This window comes from Lepidochelys olivacea (genome assembly GCF_965140295.1).
Source record: "Lepidochelys olivacea isolate rLepOli2 genome assembly, chromosome: 2".
NCBI classification, from domain to species: Eukaryota; Metazoa; Chordata; order Testudines; family Cheloniidae; genus Lepidochelys; species Lepidochelys olivacea.
In genome coordinates this window covers 115,256,727-115,276,603 of record NC_140412.1, presented here as the reverse complement: position 1 = coordinate 115,276,603, position 19,877 = coordinate 115,256,727, and the positions used below count along the sequence as shown (strand labels likewise).

Here is a 19,877-nt window from a genome sequence, read left to right as displayed (position 1 = left end):
AGGATGTGAGACCTACTAGGGAGTTGAATTCAACTATTATCTTGCATGAAAGTCTGTCCAATTTTTTTTTTTATCTGATCAACTGGCTACAAGGATGTAATTTGAGACACAGCTCATTGTTGGCCCCATCTGATGCCCCATTCTTCCATGGGTATTGGATAAGGCATTTTAATATACACATCACTTACTCTGCCTGAATTTTTCTTAATTTGCAGCCATTACAACAGGGTTATCCAGTGATAAAAGGCTCATTGTATTAAAACAGCACCAAATTCAGTCTTTGAGGCTGGAACTTGCATTTTGCAGTGACTGCCTGTTTTTTTTGTTTTGTTTTGTTTTGTTTGTTCTTTTTTATAAGCAAGGATATATTAAGCATAACTAACTCCTTTTGGCCAAACTCTGCTTTTCTGCATGGTTGAAAATGCAGAGTACCCCCCTGACCTCCGTAGAATTGCTCTGAATTTAAAATGATGATTAGTGGAATTGAGAACATAATTTGGCCTCTTGCATTTAACCTAGTTGGACAGAATACATTGAAAGAAGGTCTGGTTTAAATCCCAAACATCTGTTAAAAGTTGTGTTAACAGTTTAAAAAAAAAACACAAACAAAAACAAATGCAGGGGTGAAATTCTGGCCTCACTGAAATCCATTGGGAGTTTTGCCATCGATTTGAATGGGGCCAGATTCCATGATAGATACTTAGACAATTTATCAAGGTAAATCTGACACTTTATGATTAACTGATTAACATAAATGGTTCGGTTAGGAATGCCTATATACTTTTTCTGTTTTAAAATGTATTTTGCAGTTTATTATACAGAATTCTCCATTTAATGCTACTGTTTTCACGAGAATTATCTTCTGTTCTCCATCAATAAAGTTGTATAGGGTTTTGGATATTCCTGCATATTTTCTACATCTATTCTAAATAAGTCCTACTGCTTATTTGCATGTACTTGATTTTTCTTTATATTTAAAAAAAAAAAGGTAATAAAAATGAAAAAAGGTACCACTCCACCCCAAATATAAAGTTTAAAAGAAAATCCATGACCATTATTCATTACTCTTAGAATTGCCTATGACATTTCATATTGCCTATTGCATCTGTATTTTTGGCTTGATAGTGCCTGCCTTCACTCTTGAGAATAAACCTTATGTTAGTAGTTCTGATGGAGTCAATGGGGCTAACTGCACAAGGAAGGCTGGAAGGATTAGTTCCTTCTAGCCTGATCCAGTGCCTGCTGAATTTGCTGAGGTCCTTCTACTGACTTCAGTTAGGCCCTTAATGCTCAAAAGTTAACACTTATTATCTGTCACTGTATTTCCTTTGCTATTTTTCTTGGCAGTTGAGGACAGAAAGGTGCTTGCAGAAAGTGCTCAGAACACTGTAGAATTGGGCACTTAATGAGAAAGGAAATGGCATCTCCCTGAACTCAGGATCACTTAATTTTTGAAGGTATATCTTTTTACATAGTTTACAACATCCATATTTCTCAACTGCTATAATAGCAAAAAAAAAAAAACAAAAAAAACAAAACAAAACAAGAACAACAAACACCCACCCACCAAAACCAAAAAAATCTGGCATTTTCTTTTAATAAAATGCTACCAAAACTTGATTGTATTAAGATTTCTTATATCATATATCAGTCCATTTGGCAAAACATTCCAGATCTCTGATTTCTGGTAGCACAGTGCATGGTGGTGTAAATTCACAGAAAGCTGCACTCATCAGCAAATCAGGAGCTTGATAAATAAATATAACCTGAAATCAGACCTCAGTGTATGATTTTTACGTTCCCCAACTTACCTTAATATAAAAGTTTATAAACAGAATAACCAGTGTGGCCATGTATGAAGACTGGAACATGAGGCAACCAAAAGGAAATCCACATGGCTTCACAGCTGCACTAAGAGTGTGGATAATGGTGAGCAGAAATTGAATCTGTAAAAGATAGATCAGACATTTTATTTATATAAATTTAGATGAGATTATTTTTGGGGGGGTTATTACTATTTGAGCATTTTCAGGAAAGAGGATGGTGATCATTTAATCAGGTATTTCCTATGCATTCTCCATATTATAATTTTTTTTAGTTTGTGAGCGTTATGTTGGGGGCATTGTTCTGAGGCTGTAAGAATTATTTTCATATAAGGTCTAAAGAATTAAGGGTTGGCATTTTATAGATACTTTTGAAAACACAAGTTTTCTTACAGGACTGGCTGGCAAACTGGTAGCTATTCTCTTTTAATGGGGCTGTGATGTCCCCTAGAACACTTTGTGCCACCTACAGCATCATCTTTAAAGCAGAACCTGAGAGAAACCTGAGGAATATCTGAGACCTGAGGAAGCCATTTCAGAAGACTGAGCTAAAAATGGAACATCCATTTTAAAAGCGAAACTAGAAGTCTGGGTCAGGTAAAGAACTGTGTTTGTAGGTGTAAGAAGACAGCAAATAAAGCAGAAATGAGATGGGGAGGGGAGCTGCAAAAGATCTCACTTTTTTGGATTACCAAACACGGCCTAATTAGCTGGATCATATGACCCTGTTCAACCAACTGAATTATGGGGTACTTCCTGGAACCAATGTACTGCATATAGTTTATTTAGAATGAGGCATTCTTCTGTTTTAAGTGTGCAGGAAAACAAATATTGTATGACTTGAAAAAGCTTTGCATCAGCTACTTAGACCTAAGATGCACTCCTGATTCCAAGAATACACATTTTCACAAGACCATTTTAGAGCTTTTTTGCTAGTGTCTGTTCCCAAAATAAGAATAAAGAAGCCTTCTTTAAAATGCAAATGTGTAGAGAACATGCTTCTACCAGTAAGGAGCACAGCATGATATGTTTTTGAAACAGCATAATTCTCGATGTATTAATGCTGACTACAAAGGGCACATGTCTGGATCCAGTACACAAAGCCTAAAGCAGATTTTTCTAAATCAGAGAATGTTTGTCTTGTGCTCTTGCATCTTTCTGTGATTCTGCATTTTCTTCTTGTACTATGGTTACATTTCCTGCTTTGGAGAGACTTTGATGCATCTCAGTAGCTGATGCAAAGCTTTTTCAAGTCATACAATTTTAAAGCTCTATAGGAAAGTTGACTGAGCTGTATATCATCTTAATAATTAATAGCTTTTATGACTTTTTAATCAGTGGTGCATTTCCCATGATTTAGTAGTGTCCATTTTCTATGAAGAAGGCCATAAATAATGGGGGGGAGGGTTTACGACCTATTGAGTGTCTCCTAGAATCACTACTGAATACTATCTTCCCTCACTGAGTAATATGGTGTACTGTTCATGACACACAAGCCCATTTGTGGTTCGTTATCCTGTGTTAGCAACTCTTACAGGCAAAGTAGGTGAAATAATAAATTTTTTATTGGACCAATTTCTGTTGGTGAGGCAGACAAGCTTTTGAGCTTATACAGACGAGCTCTGTGGAGCTCGAAAGCTTCTCTCTCACCAGGTAAAAAGATATTACCTCAACCACCTTGTCTGTCTAATATCCTGGGACTGACACAGCTACAATAACACTGTAGAAAGCAACACTTGTGAGGCCTGACATACTTATTACACCTCACACAATGGTATCATGATATTTATTTAAAAGGTAGCATGTAATGTATCATTCGAAATCTAATATCTTACTGATACATCATTAATATTCTTGAGTAATGTATGTGGTGTGTATTAAGTGTGATGGCTATATGCTGAAACAATGACTAAAATGTGTTTAAGCCAGGTCTGGCAGGGAGAGTTGGCAAATAGGTCTGCCCTATACAAAGGAATGCTTGGTCAACAGGCAGAGAGAGTGAAGGTCCATTTACATATTAGGTAAACAAAGCTATCAAGCTAACAATCGGGTGCAGATAGTCTCTAGAAGGAAAGAGAAACTTTATCTGAGCTATATGGACGGGGTCTGAACCTCAAGTGACCAGCAATTGAATCAACTATTTAATAATACAGTAATGTATACAAAGTTCATCAAATAAGCTGTTTTATGAAAGCCTATGACACACTGGTGCTTAATATATTTATATAAACACTGTAGGGAATTATGGATACTCCTTGATATTAGACTTCACAGTCTGTGTCCAATCAAAGGGAGAAACAGGTCTCTGCCAGACAGGTGGGATCAGCAGAGCTATTTACCTGTCTCCTATGTAAATTTAAGAATTGTAGAATCAAAACAATGGAAACTCTCTACTTCGTCCTGCCTCTTGAAACTAGGTCACTGAACTTTGAAAGATCTAAGCAAAGACCGAAACCATCTTTGGCATCCATCGCTAGACAGACCCAAGCTCTCTTGCAAGCTGATTAGAAATGGGTCCTTTGACCAGCAGGGTGGTGAATTTCTGGGAACTGAATATAGGTGAGAGAGCTGCTTAGGCAAAGATCTTTCACCTGGGGAGACTACATCTTGTACTTCTGTGGAAAGTCCTGACTGAGGAAAAGTCAGCCATGGCTGGGAAGGAGGACAGTTTGGTGAGATCAACTATCTTGAATAAAGTCTATACCTAACTAAACTAAGTTCTAGAGTTTTAGATGCATGTTTTCACTATTTGCATGTAACCATTTAGATCTGTTTTATTTTTACTATAAACCAATTCAGTGATTTGTTTGAAGGGAAGGGTTATTTACCCCAGTTAAATTAATCTACAATGTGCTTTTGTCTGTCTTCAAAGGATCAACTAACTTTATTTCTCTGAGTGGTTCTGGAAAGGACCAGACGCTAAAGGGTACATGGTTTTGGGAAAATACAGGACTGGGAGTGTGTTCGGGTCAGTCTGTTAGTAGTAACCAAGGCTGGTGGAAGCCATGGTGAGACTGTTGTGCTGCAGGCTGGCTGCGAGAGTCAGAGTTGCTGATCCAGGCATGTATGGCACACAGACGCTTAAGATGTGACCTGCATGCTTGTATGCTAGCTGCTGTCATCCAGGTTGTGAGGCACAACAGTAGGGCATTTCAGGCACCCAGGGTTACAGGACAGGTGGTGACACAGCCTCACACTGGTCTTAATTGTGCCCCCAAACATGAGACTGTCAAAGTATACTGCATTGCACTGTTGCTACATTTGAATCTTTACTGGCTCAATCCTGGAAAGTACTGCACACAGTGAACTTCTATTGATAGCAAGAATTAGGCCCATTGTATTTACTTCCAAATGAATCCTAAGATTTTTACCCTTAAACAAATACAGAATATAGGCCAGATTTTCTTTTAAATGAAAGAAGAGATTGGCAGCCAAAAAAAGTGTGCAAATCTTTCTTTTATGCTGACAAGTTAGAGTCCACTTTTAAAAAGCTTGACTCCGACAGTAATCCTACAAGGTTAAAACAATTAAAATCAGAATTAAACCATAAGTAGAATCAATGTGCTATGTTAAAAACAACAATATCAACAACAACAACAAAAAACTTGGAATGAAAATGGCTGTTAAGGTAGGTGCAAAACTCAATTTCACATCCTTAGCCTTAATAGTAAGGTTTTGTATCTCTTAAGTCAAGTTAATATGTCTGCCTTTTTGCATTTATGAACATGTTTCACTTAAAGAATGGTTCTTCTCTTAAAAGTTACTCTCTAAAAATGGCACAAGAGGAGGAGGGCACATTGACTGTTTCTCAGTGATGCCAAATAGTACCTGAAAACTTCACAAGTAAAAGGATGTTTGTTCATTTGTGTGTGTGTGTGTGTGTGTGTGTGTTTAACTTCTGTTAGTACAGATAGGTCAAGCTGGATTCTCACTGGCTCATGTATCACCAACAACAAGGATTCTACAGTAGAACCTAGCTAACAATCCTAGTGGTCTTGTGTGAGCCAGAGCTGTATTGACTTTGCAGCTCTAACGGGAGTAAAAAGCAATAAAAACATCATCAGTGAAGTAAGCAGTTGTAACTGAATAAACTGAGGGAGTAAGTCTAATGTATGTAGTTATTTTGCAGAGAAGAACCACACTTTAAAAGCCACAGTAATTGGATATTCTATCCTCATGCTTAAATAACTTGCTAAGTACTTCAGTCCTGTTCCACTCTGTGAGTTCAGTTCAGATGAATTAAGATAGTATTGAATAAACATATTCCTTATGAAAATTGGCTCCATAGACCCTGTTCAGATCTTGATCCACATTAAGTTTATTCTAGTGTTTGAGGCTGAATTTGGATTTGACAGCACAATTTGAATTTGATCATACTGAACCCCTCTGAGGTTTTTTCCACCAGATTGCTGCTTTTGGATCCGATCTGGAAACAAAGACTTTGGGGTTGAATTTGGGTACAGGAATTTGAATCAGAGGTCCTTCCTCTCCCACATTTCAAAAGATTTATATTCAAGGTTACAGTTTTATGCCACCTCTTTGGACAAAAAACATCTATTCGAAGTAAAGAGAAAGTGAAATATAAATGTACCAGTTGTGCCTGAGTGAGGTATTTCTTCCACCACAGATACTTGCGCATGGAAGGAATGACGGAAAATCCATAGTAGGAGTACATGAGAACATGGATAAAACTATTCAAGGTGGGTCCAAAGAAACCTGTAAGAATCCAACAAAGAAAACATTTTATTCAGTGGTATCACTGGGGGTGGGGTGAAGGACTTTCCCTCCCTGTAAATTGTAAGAACATGTTTCCTGGTAAACTTTTACTGATCACTAGCATTCTACCACTGCATCTAGTAATAATCCTCTGTACCTTTTTCTTTTTCTTTTCTCACTTCTGGTCTTGGACTTGCACTGGATTCAACACTAGGGATTGCTCACCTTCCCTTCCCCGCCCCACCACAAAAAAGTCTTACTGTGACACGTTCCATTGGTACCAGCTAGCAGAGCGTTCACTCTTCTTTGCAAGCAACTCCTGTCTCAGACATGGCACACACAGTGCTTTCATTGTAGTTATCCATGAAGTCTAGCATGTGCTATCGGTACTGAAAGCCTGTAATTTATCGATACTCATAATCATTGTGGGATGTGTGTACGGGGAATAGTTAAGGAACAATGTAACTATACTGAAAATTACACCCTTATGGTCTTGGAATGAAAGTGGTTTACAAGGAGAATGTCTCAGTGATGACTAGTTTAAGCAGGAGGGAATTGTTACCACTGTTCCCTCTAAGCTGTGCGTGTGAGCGCGCGCACACAGATCCTAAACCCTGCGCACACGGCGAAACACCACACGCACAAAAATTTGCACAGAAGCACAACAATTTGCACAGAAGACCTTTTTTGCACACACGGCCTGTCCAAAATTTGCACAGAAGAAATTTTTTGCACACACGGCCTGTCAAAAATTAGAGGGACCATTGGTTGTCACCCCTCCCAGGCTAATATGTAATGCATTGCTTCATTGTCCATCGTTGCACCAACACAGAAAAGTCAATGGAAGCCATCAAAGATAAACTATAAACATTGAAAGCACTTGGAAGTGAAAAGGAACAATGTGACAGCCTGGGGATCACATTCTCTGTGAATAAAAACTCATTGAGTATATCACAGGATGGAGAAAAATATGCTGGATCCACTCGCTGAGGAGGTACCTTTATGAGTGGGGGTGCTTCTTGAAAGATTGGGTCGTGGCTCTTTGGAACTAGCAAGCGTTGCAAAAGACTGAACTTTAGGGTGAGAATCGACTCTATTAAATAGTAAAGGGGACTATTAATAAATGTAGGTCCTAGTTTGTGTTTTATGATTTTGTGATGTGTGTAACCATTTGTTTCCATGGCTTATACTTGCTTCTGATTTGAATCTCTATCCTTTCTTAAACCAGTTTCCTTTTGTTTTACTGTAACTGAACTCAAGTGCTGTTCTTGGTACAGAAGCAGTTTTCTAAGGTAAAATGGGTAAATTGGGGCACACTGCTCCTTTGAGAATGGAGGCTCTGGGATTTCTGGGGGTATCCAGTGACTGCTTACCACAGGTGGACACTTTGAAGGGACTCAGAGGCTGGGGTACATCTATTGTCAACCTGCAGGGCTGGTATAGAGGAGAGTGCTAGAGTGGCTGACAGGCTGGTTGTGTTGGGGAGCTAATGCCTAGCTGGCACAGGCAAGTCTCCCTCATGCGGGAGGTGAGTGGGAACAAGGTGACTCGGCCATGGATGCCCTGAGAAGTGCCTCATACACCCAGCTTTTCTTCTTTCCTTAGTTTCTTTTTATTTGATGTCATAGGCTGTATATTTTACTCTGTGCTTCCTCTCTCCATTCTTCCTTTTTATTTTCTAGATTGTAGGCCATCCCTTCTTTGTTCTAAAAATCCTTTGTCTTGTCATTCTAAGCTCTAAATACTCAGCTATTTTAGATTATTATGTTGTAATAAACAGCAGCCTAATGCCCCGGGAAGATAAAAGAAAATGCACAACTCCCATTACTAAACACAGCTGTGAGAGCTTTACTCTGTGTCTGACTACAATTCATGTACTCGAGCAAATTCTGTTGCCTTAATTGAGGAAAAACTTTCATTGACTTCAGTGAGTGCTTTGCTTACTTAAGGACTGCAGAATTTGGGTCTAAACAATATTTCACCATTACAATCAATTGCAGTAACTGAATATTATTCTAGCATTCTGTATGATGTGGATAAATTACCGTGTACGCTTTTGCCGAGATAGTTGAGCGGGAAGTAGCAATATTGCTGAGTTACATGTGTTCATTCTTAGTTAGTAGAATGTTCAGCAGCTACAGAACAAGTTAACATTTGGTCAGAGATACTATCGGTCTGATTCTTGTGACACAAGGCCCTCTCAGTGCCTACTGGCCACGGGTGCAGGGGCTACATAGGGTTTTACAGGAATTCCCTTAGTCATGTATGCGCATAATAATTCACTAAAGGATGACACGTAAGATCTTCACCGCGAGCCAGTAGCCCACTGGTTGACGTAATCGTTGCAAAATGCATGTAGGAGTAATATTTAAGGACTTATGTCTCTATACTGAAAATTGTGTTTTTAAGGCCTTGGAGTTAAGGCAAGTCTCCAGGAGGTGACATGCATCGGACACGTTCCTTTCAGCGAGGCGGTAACAGACACTCGCCTCCCTGTCTGGTGATGAGTGTATTGTGTGTTGTCTACCTCACAATGGAGACCTATTTGCTGACTGAGGGCTTCTCTGAGGGATGTAACTTGCGTTGCTCTGGGGGGTGTCCTGTTCACATCCCTGAGCGACACAAGTTACAGTGACATAAGCAGTGTCCACACTGCACTATGTCAGCAGCAGAGGCTCTCCTACCGACATAGCTTCCGCCTCTTGTGGCGGTGGAGTAATTATGCCGACAGAAGAGCCCTTTCCCGTTGGCATCGCATGTCACCAGACACGCTACAGCAGCACAGCTGCACCCACGTAGCATGGTAGTATAGACTTGCCTTGAGCTTAGGTTCCAGCTGTAAGTTGTAAAATCTACAAGACAGAATTTACAGGAAGAAACAAAGTACCAATAGGTGTCCTGTTTATGAATGAAAACAAAGGATGTGACTTGGATATCTTAGGAAGCAAAGAACACACTGGGTCCTTCACCTAAGAGACCTGCTGCGCTGATACATTGATATCTATGTAAGCAGGGTCTCAGTGAGCTGTCCCCTGACATCCAATGATGAACTGGGGGAAAAGCCTTGAGGAGCAGACCATATTTGCATTGACACACTCACTCTCCCTAGGTATTCAGCAGACAGCTGCTTTGCTAAAGTGATCAAGTTTGGCTGGTTTGGGGTTACAATTCACTTTACTCATACAATAAGGATAATACTAAAGGGCAGCAGAACTGTACTTCGCATGCCCTGATTAAGGGGGTCACCCTAAACTGAAACTCACTTGCTAAGCAGGGGCTAAGGATGTCAAATCCCAGTGAAAATGAGATGGGGGTGGGATGGGTGTTCCTATCTGATGGTACAGATTCTGCCTAAAAAGTCCTAGACACCTTTTGAGCCTCTCCTCTTCAGGGTCTAAGGACAGAGCTGATGGGACTCAACTGAGAGTTCTTGTTTCTGTGCAGTAGTTACTGGAGTTGAAATCACTAATGAGCAGATCTAGAGGCTAAGCCTTAGACCTGGTGTGGAGACAGTGTTGCAATGAAAGATAATGGAGAGAGAGAGCAGCTGAGTTCCCCCTACTCGGTAAGATCACTAAGAGCTGGGTTTTGTGGTGGACCCTCAGAATGCAACACTGCAGAGGTAGTGAGTGGCATGTATCAGCAAAGACAGCAGCAGCAGAGCTGAGTGGTGGCAGACGACAGCAGCAGAGGTGGGAGTGAGCGGCCAGTTGCGGCAGAGATAACAGTAGCTGACCAAAGACAACCAATTGTGAGCGGAGTGCAGTAGAGGACAAGGGGAGTAGTGTATTAAAGGGACATTTGTTTCCTGTTAGGTGGGAAACTGAGGAAAAGGACATGACCCAACATACTGCGGGGTGGGTGTTTGCTTAGGGTTAGATGCTTTCAGATTGTGGTTGCTGTGTTTTCCCAAATGAATGCTGGGTTGCCGTTCCCTTTTTAATAAGTTTTTTCTTTTGTTACACACAGACTTGGCATTTGCGAGTGGGGAAGTACTGCCTCTTAGGTGGGGTGGTTAGTTTTTCCAGGTTACTGCGTGGGGCTTGAGCATGGTTCTGTTTTGTACTGGTAAGAGGAACGCCCCTATATGTTAAACCTTGTCTTGTTACAGACTCCACTTGGCAGAAAAGTTACAGCAAAGCACTGTGGGTTAAGCGGAGAGGGGATCTCAGCTGGAAGAGTTAAGCAGTGAATCTGAATATGGTGAGTGTCCAGCGGAACGGGCTAGACATTCCAGAGAGATGCTTGGGGTGGGGGGCTCAAGGGTTGCAATGTGCCCCGTATGAACCTGTAAAGAGACAGCAGAACCTGTGAGGCTTAGAGGCAATTGCTTGTGTTGCATGTGGCCGGTGGAGCTGGGGAGCTGACTTCCAGCAGGCACGGACAAGGCATCCTCACGTGAGGGACAGGTGGAAGTGAGGTGCCTCAAAACCTGGGGTAGCCCGGGAAGCATCACCATTCTCCTCTGTGTTGCAATTATGCTGCTGTAAAAGTGAACAGAGTGGAGAATCAGGTCCTGTGTGTTAACCATAGAAGAGAGCACAGAAGCTGGCATGTCCATTGCCTCGCCCATGAGCAGTCCTTGATACCTGTACAAAGCATGTGTAAATCACTGCCAAATCACAATTCTCCACAGGGTCTGTGGGAGCATTTTACACCTACTTCAAACAATCAAAGTGACTGCACTAGGCAGTGGAGATTTGGATCCTACACTATTAAAAATAAGAACTTAACACATTACTTTAAAAATAGAGCTGCTGAATTTTGTATAGGTTGAGATAACTTTTTCTGAGGGATGTGGGAACCAACGCTTAAAAACTAAGTTTAAAACATTAATTTTCTTTTCAACTTAGATGACAAGGCTACAGAAAAAAATCACTCAATTTACCCACTAACAAGATCGTACTTGATTTGATGCTAGAAATAATTCTCCACTTTCAACTCTAATCCAGAATGCAGAGAGAGCAGTCTAACTATCACTATTTCCCTTGGGTATGGGAGGAGACGGTGACAATTTCCAGTCAAGATGAACATGATCTGATAATAGCAGATATATTCCACAACATAATTATTATACCTGACTTTTGATGTGCAGTGAGCTAGAGAAGGCCAATTTTCTGTCACAAAGACGTCTGGTTTCACTTGGATAAAATGCACATTACTCTGCATCACTGTGACTTCCTACCAACTATGTAGTCACATTTCAGGTCTTCAAAATAGGACTTTAAAACAAGCCAAATTCATGAATGTAGGGTCTGTGATTCAAAGAGAGGAATGTTTTTAAGAGACCGTGAATGTATTAGGGCATGGCTACACTGGAAACTTCAAAGCGCTGCCATGGGAACGCTCCTGCGGCAGCACTTTGAAGTGCGAGCGTGGTCCTTTTGTTGTGGTGTTGATTGTTCATGCTCCTGAGCCAGCAAGTTAGAGCGCTATAAAATGTAAGTGTAGACAAGCCTTCACATTTACACTTCCAAGTACAGGGTGTACTCTGATACTGATTTCTCATCAGTTTCATAACAGTGTGACTCCATTGCACTTCAGTAGAGTTAATTCTGATTTACTTTTGTATAAGTGAGAGCAGACTTAGTCCCCTTCTCTCCTAACAGTCCAGACCTCATATGAGGTTAAGGCTGAATCCTCTTCCCATAGAAATGGGTGGAAATTTTTGCTACTGACTTCAAGGGGAGCAGGATCAGGCCCTTACCTATTCAAAACAAGGACTTGAGAATGATAGTTCTTGACTTGTCAAAGGTTGGGTGACAAATGCAATTACGATTCCTCAGGAGTGTGTGAAGTTGAAAAGTTAAATAACTTTTTAAAATATTCACAAGAAATAGGAACACTTGAGAGGGAAGCATAAACCTTCACTAAGGTAATAGCAGCTCCTCATCGGCAAACAAACTGGGCTTTGCCTACCCTGGATGGAGTTTGAATATTCTCTTTATTGCTATATAGTGGTTTTGAGTACACTTTTTTTTTCAGTTTGGCCTGCGTACTTCTAAATGTCTTCAAATCAGTTATGCTGGTCACAGATGCTTAGTTACACATTTATAAATGAAAGATCTTGCTAGTGCAAGAAGGCAAAAATTTATAAGCATTTGAACGTTGTGCTATACAGCAGGGGTGAAATTCCCATTGACTTCATTATTTTGCCTTAAGTATCTTATGGGACAGATTCTTCTCTCAATTATACTATTTGAGGGAGATACACTTGCATAAAACTGGTTTGAGGAGAATCAGGTCCTATCTATCAGTCTAGGCACTTTATACTGTGCTCATTACTAGGGCACCGGGTCTGTCACAGATTCTGTGCCTTTCCATGACCTCCATGACTTCTGCAGGGGCCAGTGTGGCTGAGCTCTGTGCCGCCCAGGCAGCTGGCTCCAGGGCCAGCTACTTGGGCGACCCTGGGAACAGCCTTACCAGCTGCTGCTCAGGAGGCCCTGGGCAGCTGATCCTAGGGACCACCTGAGCAGTGGTCCCAGGGGCAGCCAGAGCAGCCGCTGCTCGGCAGCCCCTAACAGTGGTCCTGGGGCAGCCTCTGACACCTGGTGCCGCTGGCCCCAGCCCCCTGCCCAAGCAGCACCCTCCTGGCCCCCCATGCAGCGGTCCTGGGGGTGGCCAGAGCAGCCGCTGCTCAGCAGCCCCTAGCAGTGGTCCTGGGGCAGCCTCTGACAGCTGGTGCCGCTGGCCCCAGCCCCCTGCCCAAGCAGCACCCTCCTGGCCCCCCCCAGCAGCGGTCCTGGGGGTGGCCAGAGCAGCTGCTGCTCAGCAGCCCCCGTCAGCTGGTGCCACTGGCCCCAGGGTGCCCCCCCCCAATCAGTGGACCCCCGCAGCAGTGGCCTCCTAGGGAACCCCCCTAAGCAGTGCCTCCCCAGCAATGCCCCCCGCCAAGATTTAGTCACGGGTATTTATAGTATAAGTCACTATAAATACACTGGAGGGCACGGATAGGATACAGAGGGACCTAGACAAATTGGAGGATTGGGCCAAAAGAAATCTGATGAGGTTCAATAAGGATAAGTGCAGGGTCCTGCACTTAGGACGGAAGAACCCAATGCACAGCTACAGACTAGGGACCGAATGGCTAGGCAGCAGTTCTGCGGAAAAGGACCTAGGGGTGACAGTGGACGAGAAGCTGGATATGAGCCAGCAGTGTGCCCTTGTTGCCAAGAAGGCCAATGGCATTTTGGGATGTATAAGTAGGGGCATAGCGAGCAGATCGAGGGACATGATCATCCCCCTCTATTCGACATCGGTGAGGCCTCATCTGGAGTACTGTGTCCAGTTTTGGGCCCCACACTACAAGAAGGATGTGGATAAATTGGAGAGAGTCCAGCGAAGGGCAACAAAAATGATTAGGGGTCTGGAACACATGAGTTATGAGGAGAGGCTCAGGGAACTGGGATTGTTTAGTCTGCAGAAGAGAAGAATGAAGGGGGATTTGATAGCTGCTTTCAACTACCTGAGAGGTGGTTCCAGAGAGGATGGTTCTAGACTATTCTCAGTGGTAGAAGAGGACAGGACAAGGAGTAATGGTCTCAAGTTGCAGTGGGGGAGGTTTAGGTTGGATATTAGGAAAAACTTTTTCACTAGGAGGGTGGTGAAACACTGGAATGCGTTGCCTAGGGAGGTGGTGGAATCTCCTTCCTTAGAAGTTTTTAAGGTCAGGCTTGACAAAGCCCTGGCTGGGATAATTTAATTGGGTATGGGTCCTGCTTTTGAGCAGGGGGTTGGACTAGATGAGCTCCTGAGGTCCCTTCCAACCCTGATATTCTATGATTCTATTCTATGATTCACGGGCAAGTCACAGGCCATGAATTTTTTTTCTTGCCCTTGACCTGTCCAGGTCTTTTACTAAAAATACCTGTCACTAAATTGTAGCCTTATTCATCACTGTAGTATCTGAGCATGGAGCAATAGTTTGGTGGCCTGGTAGTCTGTGATCCTGAGCACTCACAATTCTTTATTATTTCAATGCTCAGCACCTCTAAAAATAAGCCCATATGACTCTATACTCACCTTGACTTTTATAGGGATTTGTGAATAATTCTGCAGATAGCTATTATTACTATTAACGTGATTGACATGCATAGCTGTGTGCAAATTCCCTACATCTACCCCCTTAACATACTGATGAGAAAATGACAGAACCACTTACTTTGTCCACAAGGGATCCAGTTCAGAACACACCACCAGATGTTAAACATAGTGGCATGATGATATACATGAAGGAAAGTAATTTGACTGTTTTTCTTCCTCAGTACAAAGAAAATAGTGTCCATGAATTCAATTACTTTGGAAAAATAATACCACCACAACACCTTGGCCACCTGTATGAGCAAGAGAGAGAGAAATAAAGGTCTGTCCGTAAAGGGCTAAATTCTGCAACCCTTAATCAGTCCTTGCTCTCACAAAATTCCCACTGAAGTCATTTTCCCATTGATGAAAGATGGCAGGATTTGGCCAAAAGTTTCTTGTTCCCTAAGTACACTTAGACCTCTAATCTGTTTTGCATGTAATAAAGATTTTTCTGAACAGATGTCAGTTAAAAATACCTTCTGATCTAAACTTCCACAGTAAGGCTTTCTAATTGCTCTTCATCTGTATCAAAAAGTTACAATAGCCTTTTTCTAGGGGGCTTTACAGGCAGATACTGGAGTGGGAAGAATGTGAAGCACAATGAACTAGTGGGATACTTGGGGACTGTTGCTATTGGAATACTTTTCAAACATGATCTGAAAAAAAAATGACTATTTTAAATGTGTTGTAATATACAAGTTCTCAAAAGAGTAATTAAAGTAGGCAGTCAGCATAATCCATTATTAAAGCCCCCTGGACACAATGGAGCAGATCCTCCATAGGGAGGTATGCCAATTAATAATATTTTAGTTTCACAGGACCCTTAAAGCAGGGTATGGCAGTGAGATTCACAGAGTCTATAAAACAAGGGGGAGCAAAAAAATTTTATAGCAGTAGTATCTCCCAGTGAGGAACAGGAAAAACATCACATAGGTGGGAAAATGTGTCTGAGTGACCCTTGCAAGCCAAAATGTGGAAAGTCCTAGAGAAGGAGAAAGGGGGCCAAAATGGAGGAATGGAGTGAGTGTTGGGGTGAAAAGGAAGAGTGATTAATTATATCAGGTGAGAGAGTTCATGGAGAATTTGGAAAAGTAGAAGGACAAAACTTTGAATTTTAAGGTGTGTAATAAGAGTCAAGGCTAGAGATGAACCGAAGAGGCAAAATCTGGATCCAAGCATTCCCGGAGTTCAGGTTGGTTCAGGCACTGGTTTGGACCCATAAGAACCCAAATTTGCTTGGACAATTTCACCATAGGTTTTTAATTAAAGGATTTATGTTTTCCATAGAAAACATTTCCATTTTGTATTGGCATCTGTTCTGATAATTAATGATGCAACGCCAGATGAGCCAGAAATGTTGGAAATAAACTTTTGTAAAAGCCTTTCCAGACCAAAAATATACTTCTCACATTGTTCTCTACCCTATAGAGGGGAATGAGGACACATCCAACCTGGATCAGCACATACATATCCCACTGTGTAACAAACAGAAATAAAATTGTTTTAAAAAAATCCTAAAGCCTAAAATCTAAATAGGCCAGTGATGCAAGGGAATAGCACCTAAGCCTATAGAGAAATAGACCACAACATCTTTTCGTTACTGAGTTGCTGTTTCTGCCTCACCCGGATATCAGCTTCTCCTGCGCTGGCAAGGTTCTGACACTGTAAGTTATAGCCTCCTTCCCAACTGGAGAGAATAAGCTGGAACAAAACAGACAGAAAATCACTCAACAAAAGTATTCATTCATATTCCTCTGTGCTTCTGCTCAGCATTGCAGTGGAAATGGCACAGAATTTGGGCCACTGCCGATTCATCCCACGAACAGATGCTATTAAAATAGTCTATTTCCATATATCAGAATAGGGTTCTGTTCTGGAATTAAAAGGTTAGAAGGTGGTGATGGAAATACACAATGCAACAAACCCGGCCTCTCTCATTTTGTTGGACTTGAAACTTCAAACCTATCATAGATAGGCTGTCATTTCTAACAGTGCTGCTCAACCTGCAGCTCTTTAGGAAGTCATGTGCATCTTTTGTAGAGATCCTACGTTTTGAGTAGACCTGTTCTATCTGACACACGCAGGGCAGCAGGAGAAGTGCTAAACAGATTATTGGTGCAGCCAATATCTTTCCCTGTTCCTCCAAATAAACTGAAAGTGTATTTGGGCTGGGGAAGGAAGGAGAGAATATATGTTTTCCCATATCATTTATTTACATATATAATCTCCCAGGAGACGAGAGTACATATTGTACTAATGAAGTGGCAAAGAGTCTTAAAGTAATTCCATAGGAGTATCCTGATGCTGCATTAAAGTGTCACATGAATACGTGATGGGTTAACACCATGCAACGCTACAAAACAAATTCAGCAATGCAAAGGGTATCGCTGTGATTATTTTGTGGGTCTCTGGAAGTCCACGCAGGGGAAAGTAAGCACAGCTCTTCCAGAATCAAAGACCAATGGGGGTGACTAGACTAATCCACTCAGGCTGTAACACCTCCAGGGAGGTACAGCCACCTGTAGAGGCTTGCATGTACTGGTTCAAACTGGATTCTCCGGAGACTATCAAACAAAGGACTTTGGGATAAATAGCCTGAATTTAAACTGATTTAAGGCCTTCTTTCTGTTCCAGAAAATGGTCAGAACCACCTGTCAAAAGGAGGGGGTCCAATTCTTGTGGAAGGATTAGAAGGACTGTCACTGACCAGAGCCCTTGTTAGATTTACTGGGGTGATCTCTGTTAAGCTTATTAGCATGCATGTAGCGTCTTCTATTCTTACTATGTTTGCTCTGTAAAACTTTCATCTTAAGAATAAATGTACTTGTGTGGTAATTTATAACTGTGGGCAACTGTGCTGTTTATAGCCTCTGAGGAGAAAGCAAAGTGCAAACACACAAACCTGTTTAGGTGGTTTGGCTTTCTGGGGAACTCGCAGTGTTGGCAAGGAACTATGCAGTCTGGAAAAACCTTGCTCAGTGGAGAGAGAGTCTTGGGTCTGAATCCAAGAGAGGTGATGGCTGAGGAGCCAGAAACCTAGAAAGGGTGTCCTTACTGTACTGCAGAGGGGGGATACCGGTGTGGTTGCCCTGACTTGTGACACAGTCTACAAAATCTGGCCCTTGGAAAAGCATCTCTGGTTTTATTTATATATGTATTTGGAGGAGGGGAGGAAGGATGAGAAAAAAACAGTAGCTTGTCTCCTAAAGGATTGTTTTTCTTCTTTCTGAAGAGCGAGCTGAGGTAAAGTCTGCGTCTTGATGCATGTTGCCATTTACTGAAGGTCATCTCTGCCTTTGATCAGCTTTAGGTGCTGTTCAGGAACCACCGTTCCTGTACTCTAGTAGGTAGTGCAATGACAAGAACTGCTGAGTACTGTATTGACTTTTGCTGCCACACCTGACCTTGACATGCCCCATGAGAAACCCTCTACTCAATGATTGCCAGTCTCTCTTTTCCCCACCACAGAAGGCTTAAGACAATGTTTCCTACAGTGTGTATACATACAAGTGTATCATACTTATTAAACAGAAATACATATACTGTGCAGCAAACCTACAGTGGTTTCATAGTTTACAAATTAGTTTGCCATTGAAGTTTAAATAGCTATTCTATCTGCAACCCAAAGGTTGTCTGTGGATGAAATCATTGCTATTCCCATTGGACATTCAAGCAACTGTGACTTAATGTCCTCTTCAATCAATATGCAAAGAAACAAGATATCTCAACCTTTTAGCTGTACTGTTCCATGATGTTCAGTCAGAACAGATCTTTGTGTGGAGAGTGAGAATGGGTCACTTAACATCCTTCTGTAAAGAGTTGTTAGTTTGTGAAAATGTCCTTTTAAACTGTTTGTTTCATCATAACGCGCCCATTTATGCATGAGAAACGCAAGTGGCTCGTTCTGTGTACCTTACAGGGGGTTAAAAAAATACTGGAAAACATAAGGGGAAAAAGAGATGTCTTCATTCTCTGGCAAACCCTTCATTTACATTTCTTGGCTCTGCAGGCCAGTGTTCTGTATGCTACAGTTTATCCCTGAAGCAGAATAGGTGGAGCCCCAAGTTCTTCTACAAGGTACTGTTATTTCCAGTACAGAACTGTAAAAATGCCTAATTGAAGAAAACAAACCTTAGACCTTACACTACATTCACCTTCTATCTGCGAATCTAAGTTCACAACAGCTCCGGAAGGCAGATGATGAAATAGACCAAAAGGGAGATTAGTTCCTTGATTTTCAGAGGTGGCAACGAAAGACATTGGCTTAGGATAGATGGAAATGTCTTTCTTTAGTCGCAGGACCCAACAGCTAAGCAGCTTGCTACTTTTTCCCCAATTAAAGCATTTCTGCTTTAACTCAAGTGATCGCGGCTTGTCCTCCTTAAGCCACAGGTTTCATCCTCATTGTCCGCTGTGTCTGTGGTCACAGTTATGAGGTCACATTTCATTATCCTGAGTCCCTGCAGGTCCCATTGATTTCACCTCTGAAAATCTGTCCACAAATGACTTGTCTATGGTCAGAGGGAAGTCTGTGGCAGAGCATGGAATGGAACTCAAATTGATTGACTTCTGGTCCTTGGCTTAGCCACAAGCAAGCTCATCTTTTTACCTGAAAAAGAGAAAAGCACTCTCTACTGCTTTGGTTCAGGCAAACTGAACTTTTAAATCTCTTAAGGATACTCTCAGCTGTCTTAGTTCACACTTTTAGGATATTTTATTTTAAAGAGAGAGAATCGCTTTCTAAAATTATTAAAAAATTTATTGAAATATCTTAATGACTTGTCAATGAAACCAGAGTGTCCCCTGCTCCACCAACACCTTTTTGAGTTAACTAAAGCCTCCAGCAGAGTTTGCAACCCAGGCAGTGCCACCTTATGCTTTGGCTGTGAAACTCAGAGAGGGGAACTAATCCAGTTGCGTTGTTCAAACTGAGTGAAGTTCAAATGTAAACCAGTGCCATTAATGGTGAAAATTAAATTAGAATTATTTCAGTTTTAATATATCTAAAGCACTGGCAAATAGAATAGGACATATTTTTTTATAAATACATATGAAAAGAAGTCTCATGCTGTCCCTTTAATTTTAAAATGTCAGGTGCCTACAGCCAAAACAAGCCTTAGAGCATCTGCGGTGCTGCAAGGATGGGTGTTAGAGAAGTGGATTTATGAAGTGACAATAATTAAATACTTTTCCAGGTCAGTATTGTGTTTAAAAAAAGGGGGGGGCGGCGGCGGGAGAGAAGATTTCCCCCCC

General features: G+C 41.6%; 1 protein-coding gene across 1 annotated transcript in view; it reads right to left on the bottom strand.

Moving 5' to 3' along the window:
- ELOVL2 (ELOVL fatty acid elongase 2) overlaps positions 1-19,877 on the bottom strand; it is a 96,093-nt gene that overhangs the window by 9,516 nt on the left and 66,700 nt on the right. Inside the window, exons 4-7 of the mRNA XM_084620285.1 lie at positions 16,248-16,325; positions 14,704-14,875; positions 6,415-6,539; positions 1,812-1,946 (exon numbers count right to left, since the gene is read on the bottom strand). Coding sequence (XP_084476411.1) covers positions 1,812-1,946; positions 6,415-6,539; positions 14,704-14,875; positions 16,248-16,325 — 510 coding nt within the window. The remainder of the gene's footprint in view (positions 1-1,811; positions 1,947-6,414; positions 6,540-14,703; positions 14,876-16,247; positions 16,326-19,877) is intronic.